This window comes from Sitophilus oryzae, unplaced genomic scaffold (genome assembly GCF_002938485.1).
Source record: "Sitophilus oryzae breed Bouriz unplaced genomic scaffold, Soryzae_2.0 scaffold_1218_pilon_pilon, whole genome shotgun sequence".
In the NCBI taxonomy this organism is placed as follows: domain Eukaryota; kingdom Metazoa; phylum Arthropoda; class Insecta; order Coleoptera; family Curculionidae; genus Sitophilus; species Sitophilus oryzae.
In genome coordinates, this window is record NW_022145858.1 from 831,678 (window position 1) to 839,474 (window position 7,797).

Sequence of the window (7,797 nt, forward strand, 5' to 3'; positions counted from 1 at the left end):
TCTCTGTGTGTGCTTCACAGGATTCAACGCTGTGCTTACAAGGTTAAAATTTTAAAATTCTGTTAAATGTGGGTGTTAAGAAAATAATTGTTTCCTCATAAGTTTCCTCATTTTAGTCTGACAATTGCTTATCTGATTATACCGCGGATTGTCTGGTTGTACTTGCATGAATATTGAATATTTTTTAACAGATAATGGATAACTATAATAAATTTTCTTGTTCATATGCTTTCAATAATATTATTTACAATATCTTTGAAGATGCAGAAACGCATGATCTGCTAGAAAGTAATGGTAAGTGAAAATGTGTGTTCAGATTTCAGCTGAATTTGCAATTCAGTATTTTACAGAAAATTCAAGCAATTTAGGGATAATTAATGTGGATGATACAACTCATGAGGAAAAGGTTTCGCTACCAACAGAAGGTCTGTTGTATATATTTTATTAATTTAAAATTAAGAGTTTTATTCTAGGTTTAGTTTTTTTTTATTCTAGGTTTAGCTTAGGTTAATGATGAAAATGATAACTCTACTGTAAATTGGAGTGCATCCATAAAACTACTGCTATCTGCGTATGAAATTAGAAAAGAGAAATTTAGGGATCCAAAAATTAAAAAAATATTATTATGGCTAGAAATCAAAAAAGTTTTTGCTAAGAAGGGGTACACAGTCTCGGAAGGTTTATTGGACAATAAATTTAAAAATCTGAAAAAGACTTTCAAAACAATTTTAGACAATAATAGTAAGAAATCTACAGGAAGAGGTCAAATTTTATGGCCCTACTTTGAAGAATTTCAAAATATATTCAAAGATGATAAAACAATTAATTTTGGACAAACAATTAGTTCAAAGGTATCAAGTGTAACAGGTCGGTGTGAATCTAATATTCATCCTATTTCATGATCTATATAATATATACCAACTTGTCATATGGAAAATACAAGAAATATATATTATATCATCCTTATAATATTTTCTTTATTCTTATATCATTCTTGTATTTTCTATATGACAAGTTGGCACTTCTACCTTTATGTTTCAATGTATCTTCAATATGTATCTCATTCATTAATTGAAGTTAAACTTTCTTTATAGATTTAAATAACACACCAACTCATCCATCTACTCCTTGTACAACCAGTTCATCAACTTCAGCTATATTCAGATCACCTACTCCATCTTCATCAATGACCAATAACAGTGACACTCCAAAAAGAAAATTAGAACAGAATAGAACATATGAATTCAAAAACAAATTTTTAAAATTAGAGGAAGCCAAATTAAATGAGTTAAGAGAATTAATTTAAGGTAGCAGTGAATAAAAATAACGATATAGAAGACAAGAGAAATAATCTATTAGAAAAATTTATAAAAATCCAAGCACAAAAATAATAGTACCTATTGTATAATATGGTATTATATTTATATTCAAAGTATTATATAGTGGGCAACCCACAATACACCTGTATGTATAGTTGCCTAATCTCTTAGCTTAGAAATTTAATAAATTTCTGTTATGTCATACGGTCAATGCCGAAAATGACGACATTAGACAGTTCACAGTTCATTGTAAGTTATAAACTTGTAACACATGGCTTGTTTAATAATTAATAAAACGTAATTATTAAAATCAAATGTTTAGTTTATTGTTATTATCTCTTACGAGTTATACATGGTGTCAGGTTGCTAGTGAACCTATGTATCGCATCGAGTGTGTGAAAAATAGTAATTTTTCGACTGGTTTTTTCTGTTGAGCTCATTGCTTGTTGTATGTGCCGCTTGTAAACAGAAAATTTAAGAAATGGATAACTATTTTAAACCTCCAGAGCCGCTCTTGCTAGACGGGAATATCTCAGAGAGCTGGAAGAGATTTTCTCAAAAGTTTGACTTGTTTTCAAAGGCCACCGGACTAGATACCAAGGAAGAAGGAAAACAAATTGCTTGCTTTTTGTCCTTAATTGGTGACGATGGTCTAGACTTATTTAATAGTTTTTCGTGTGAGGCAGGTAAAGATAAGATTTTGGCAGAAATAAAAAAGAAGTTTGAAGATCATTGTGCTCCGCAGAAAAATGTAATTTTTGAAAGGGCAAAATTTAATACGATTGTACAAAAAGAAGGTCAAACTTTCGATAGCTTCTTGACCGAGCTGACGAAGGCAATAGATGTTTGTAGAGCCACAGAAACTAGTAAAGACCAAGTGAAGACATTAGATAATGAATCAAGACTAAATGCTGTAAGAGCTAGTACATCCAGAACCGAGTCCAGAACTTTTAATAAACCAGTCTGTGATAAAGACCCAAATAAGCCTTGCAAGAGTTGTGGTTATAAACATAAGTTTGGAAATAAGTGCCCTGCTGCCGGAAAAACCTGTGCAAAATGCCAAGGTCGTGACCATTTTGCCAAGGTGTGTCCAAATAAAAGTGAAAGAAATGACAGTCATAGAAATAAAGTCTATAAGAAGAAAGTTAATTGTGTAGACAAAGAGTCAAGTTCCGAGTCAACTGAAGAAAGTGACCATGAGTTTTACATAAGTGCAATCAACTCAAGTGGCAGAAGTAAAAATAACACAGAAACTATGTGGACAAAGGAAATATGGATCAAGGGTAAGCCTATAACATTCAAGCTAGACACGGGAGCAGAGGTAAGCACACTACCTTTAAATGTTTTAAAGAAAATTGCCCCAAGATTGCCTATACGCAAGACAAATGTTACATTGATGTTTACGGTGACCCAAATTTTAAACTACAATGTTTTGGTGAAGTAGTGCTAGAGTGCAAAGTGAAAGAGTGTGTAGAAAAAGTTCCTTTTGTTGTAGTTAGTGCCCAAAGTAAAATTCCTCTGTTAGGGTTGCAAGAATGTTTAAAATTAAAACTGATTAAACGAGTAGACTCTTTAAATAAACCAAGTGTTTTTAAAACGTTAGATGATGTAGTTAGTCAATATGCAAATGTTTTTGAAGGGTTAGGAAAATTTCCTACACAACATCATATAACATTAAAACAAAATGCAAAACCAAAAATAAATGCTATTAGGAGAGTGCCTAATATTTTACTAGAACCTCTGAAAAAAAAGTTATATGATCTTGTGTCCAAGGATATCATTGAAAAAGTAGATAAACCTACAGAGTGGGTACACCCTCTGGTTATTGTTGAAAAACCAAACGGTGACCTTCGTCTCTGTTTAGATCCAAAAGATCTGAACCAAGCTATACAACGAGAACACTTCCTCATTCCATCATGTGATGATATTGCTGTTAAACTGACAAACAAAAAATTTTTTACTGTCCTAGACATGAAGGATGGGTACTGGCAAGTTGAGTTGGATAGCCCAAGTGCAGATCTTATGACTTTTGGTACACCATTTGGTCGTTTTAGATTTAAGAGACTAGCGTTCGGTATATGTTCAGCCCCTGAGGTTTTTCAAAAGAAAAATTTTGAAATATTTGGAGATATACCTGGAGTAGGACTGTATTTTGACGATTTGATTGTTACAGGTGCCACCGAGGCTGAACATGACCAGAACCTGAGATGTGTATTAGAAAAGGCTACTAAACATAACCTTAAATTTAACAAAGAAAAAATTCAGTTCAAAAAAGAAAGTGTTAAGTTTATGGGCCAAATCTTTTCACATAAAGGTGTTGAAACTAATAAAAAATATGTAGAAGCCATTTTAAAAATGCCTGTGCCTGAGTGTAAGGCAGATGTTTTAAGATTTTTAGGCATGGTCAAATACATAGGCAAGTTTATACCAAATCTTTCTAAAATAACTGCACCCTTAAGAAATTTAACAAGAAATGATATTGAGTTTGAGTGGACTGAAGAATGCAAAAATTCTTTTAATAATTTACTACATTTATTAACCAATTCCCCTGTTTTGACATATTTTAACTCAAAAATCCCCATTGAAATAGAGACAGACGCCTCTAAAGATGGGTTGAGTGCTTGTCTTTTACAAGAAGGCAAACCAGTAGCCTTTGCATCGCGCAGTTTAACCAAAACTGAGCAAACATATGCTCAGATAGAAAAAGAAGCATTGGCTATTGTATTTGCTATAAAAAAGTTTCATTACTTTATTTATGGCATGCCTACTAAAATTTACAGCGACCACAAACCTTTGGAATCAATTTTCAAAAAAGAATTACAGTCTGCTTCCCAAGAATCTTAAGAATGAGACTTAAGCTTTTAAAATATAATTTACATATTTGCTATAGACCTAAAGTTAAACTTTTACATGAAGGCCACCTAGGAATTGAAAAGACAAAATCGCACGCCAGAAAAGCATTTTATTGGCCTGGTATTACAGTAGATATTGAATCGTATGTGAAAAACTGTAAAATTTGTGAAAAATTTTCTAGAAAAAATCCTAAGCAAACACTTTTACAATACCCAATACTTGAAAGGCCATGGGAACGTGTTGGTTCGGATATTTTCACATATGCTGATCAAAGTTATTGTGTTTTGTTCGATGCTTATTCAAACTGGCTTGAGATTTTGCCTATAAGAAATAAAAGTGCTGAGGCTATTATTGCTCAAATGAAACCTGTTTTTGCCAGGTTTGCAGCCCCTGATATTCTTGTCACTGATAATGTACCTTATAATAGTGTAAAATTCTTAGAATTTGCTAAGAATTGGAACTTTACTCTTGTCACTCGAAGCCCAGAATATCCACAATCAAATGGATTGGCTGAAAAAGCTGTAGCAATCGCAAAAAACCTTCTTAAAAAATCATTGGAGGAAGGAATAGGTGATTTATGTTCTGCTCTATTAAATTATAGGAATTGTGCATTAAAAGGGATGGGCTATTCACCATCATAGCTGTTAAATAGCAGAAATTGTAAGACTAAAGTTCCAATTGCATGTGATTTATTACAGCCTATGTTGTGTGTAAATGTAAAAGAAAAAATACTTGCTAAACGTAAAATTAATGAACAACACTATAATAAAAATGCTAAAAGTCTAAAACCACTTAACAAGGGCTGCAATGTTACTGTATTAAATAACAGAAATAATGTTTGGGAACCGGCAAAGATTGAAAAGTTACATGATAGTCCTAGATCATATGTATTACAAGACTGTAGAGGCAACACTATCAGAAGAAACCGCATTGATATTAAACCATCAGAAAACCCTTTTAAGTTAACTGATAATTCATTTGAGTCTGAAACTGATAATTCTAATTCTACTGACAGTGATGTTACCCCTTTAACTTATACCTAAAAATAGTCATTCTGAGCTAGATGATTCTAAGTATAAGACACCAGAAATGCATGCCCCCTTGCTAAAATTGGAATCACCATTATTGACTAATAATACAAGAGTTCAAACCTCTAGATATGGACGTGTAGTTAAAAAACCAAAAAAATTAAACTTGTAAGGGGAGATGTATAATATGGTATTATATTTATATTCAAAGTATTATACAGGGTCCGGCAAGTGCGAACCTAAAGTATGTGCCAGGATGTATTTCAAGAAAATATTTTAACTTCTATAGGGTGGCTCAAAAAAGTGTGAGTGGACCTTGATGACTTTTTTTAAATGGAATACCCTGTGTATTATTGCATTGTTGGCTACCTTTCAGATCACTTTACATAACCCTAAGATATGAATAAATATATTTTGATAGTTTCAGAGATATTAAAAAATAAATAAAAAATATGTATTTTTCAGCCCTTTTTAAAAAAATTATTAAAAATACAAGAACTGTTCTGAAATCAAAATTATATTAGGTATTTACTTTAGATAGTCTGTTCTTACATTGTTATAAATATAGTAATCGTATATCATACAGGATGTTCAATATTCTATGCCAAACTTTCTAAAATATAAAATAATTTTTCTTTGTTATTTTAAATGGAACACCCTGTATATTATTTTTTTATTAGATGGATAGTTAAAAAATAAACATTTTTTGTATTTAGAGTATTTCAAAATTTTGAACGGTTTCGTAGATACGCGCAGTATTATTTCATATGGCGCTTTCAATGGTAAAATACGAGAGAAAAATCATTGGGTGGCTTTGATAAAAATTTACTGTGGAAAATGCCATATGAAATATAAAACCGCAAATATCTGCAAAACCGTTAAAAATTTTGAAATACTTTAAATACAAAAAATGTTCATTTTTTAAGTCTCCGTCTATTGAAAAAATAATATACAAAGTGTTCCAGTTAAAAAAACAAGGAAAAATTATTTTATATTTTAGAAAGTTTGGCGCAGAATTTTGAACATTCTGTGTAATTTACGATTTTCATATTTATAGCAAAGTAAATACAGACCATCTAAAGTAAATACCTAATATAGTTTTGATTTCAGGACAGTTCTTGTATTTTTAATAATTTTTTTAAGAAGGGCTGAAAAATACATATTTTTTATTTATTTTTTAATATCTCGGAAACTATCAAAATATATTTATTCATATCTTAGGGTTATGTAAAGTGATCTGAAAGGAAGCCAAAAATGCAATAATATACAGGGTATTCCATTTAAAAAAAATCATCAAGGTCCACTCACACTTTTTTGAGCCACCCTATAGAAGTTAAAATATTTTCTTGAAATACATCCTGGCACATACTTTAGGTTCGCACTTAAACAAAATTCTCAAGTTTTTTATTCTAGGAGCTACAGATGCCCGACGCACTATTGCCGGACCCTGTATAGTGAGCAACCCACGATATACCTGTATGTATAGTTGCCTAATCTCGTAGCTTAGAAATTTAATAAATTTCGGTTATGCCATACTGTCAATGCCGAAAACGACGACATTAGACAGTTCACAGTTCATTGTAAGTTATAAACTTGTAACACATGGCTTGTTTAATAATTAATAAAACGTAATTATTAAAATCAACTGTTTAGTTTATTGTTATTATCTCTTACGAGTTATACACCTATTGGTATTGGTTGTACAGGGTGTTTTAAAAAACATGTGCCGTCTCTAGTGGGAAGATTCATCATGTAAAAATAAGATTTATTTTCATATCAACATAGGTCTGATTCTGCCTTGTTTCGTAGCTACAGAGTGTTAAAGTCTTAATAATCTTTCGATTTATTATAATTTTCTTTCACGTACTTATAGCGATTCGAATCAAATTTTGAGGGTAAAAGTTACTATAAGTGCTACATAATATTTTAATGCTAAAAAAGTGTCGATAAATTCATCAGGTACGTGCATATGGGTTATCACTGGAATATTTTTCAAAAAAAAACATGTGCGCCACTGATTTTATTTGTTTTGATATCAAACTTGTTATCAAAATTGATATCAAACTTGTAGGCCGTTTAATGCAGATTCAAAGCTATTTCTTGATATTTTGTCGAATTCGGCCTCCTTGATGAGATAAACGCAATTTTATTAATCACTATTAATAAAATTAAAATGAAAATACAATTAACAAAGATTGTTATTAGACTTGGCAAGGCAAATTAATAAAATTGTGTTTATCTCATCAAGGATGACTCATCGAAATGGACAAAATATCAAGAGACAACTTTTAATCGGCATTAAACTGCTTACACTATTTCGCTAACAAAAGAAGAAAAAGTCAGAGGCGTACATGATTTTTTAGAAAATCATTTCAGTGATAACCCATGTCCCATATATATGCACGTCCCTGGTGAATATGTCGACACTTTTTTAGCTTTAAAACTTGTGTTTAAAATATGTCGCATTTATAGTAACTTTTACCCTCAAAATTTCATTCAAAACGCTGAAAGTACTTGGAAGGATAAATAAAAATAAATCGAAAAAAAAATATTGAGACTTTAACACCCTGTAGCTACGAAACAAAGTAGTTGATATA

The 7,797-nt window shown here is 31.2% G+C and overlaps 1 protein-coding gene across 1 annotated transcript; it reads left to right on the forward strand.

Annotated features, from left to right (window-relative positions):
• The first annotated feature begins 1,800 nt into the window (after positions 1-1,800).
• Positions 1,801-5,215, forward strand: LOC115874089 (uncharacterized protein K02A2.6-like). Its single transcript, XM_030889154.1, has 4 exons — positions 1,801-2,640; positions 2,685-4,141; positions 4,210-4,693; positions 4,871-5,215. The coding sequence occupies exons 1-4, from the start codon at positions 1,801-1,803 to the stop codon at positions 5,213-5,215; spliced, it is 3,126 nt and encodes a 1,041-aa protein (XP_030745014.1).
• The last annotated feature ends 2,582 nt before the right edge of the window (positions 5,216-7,797 follow it).

Excerpts from the sequence above, each read along its gene's own strand:
- LOC115874089 (XM_030889154.1), top strand. The coding sequence starts at position 1,801 with ATGGATAACTATTTTAAACCTCCAGAGCCGCTCTTGCTAGACGGGAAT. Across the intron at positions 2,641-2,684 it reads AGCTAGACACGGGAGCAGAG|ATTGCCTATACGCAAGACAA; the intron begins GTAAGCACACTA and ends AATTGCCCCAAG. Across the intron at positions 4,142-4,209 it reads ATTTTCAAAAAAGAATTACA|ACCTAAAGTTAAACTTTTAC; the intron begins GTCTGCTTCCCA and ends TATTTGCTATAG.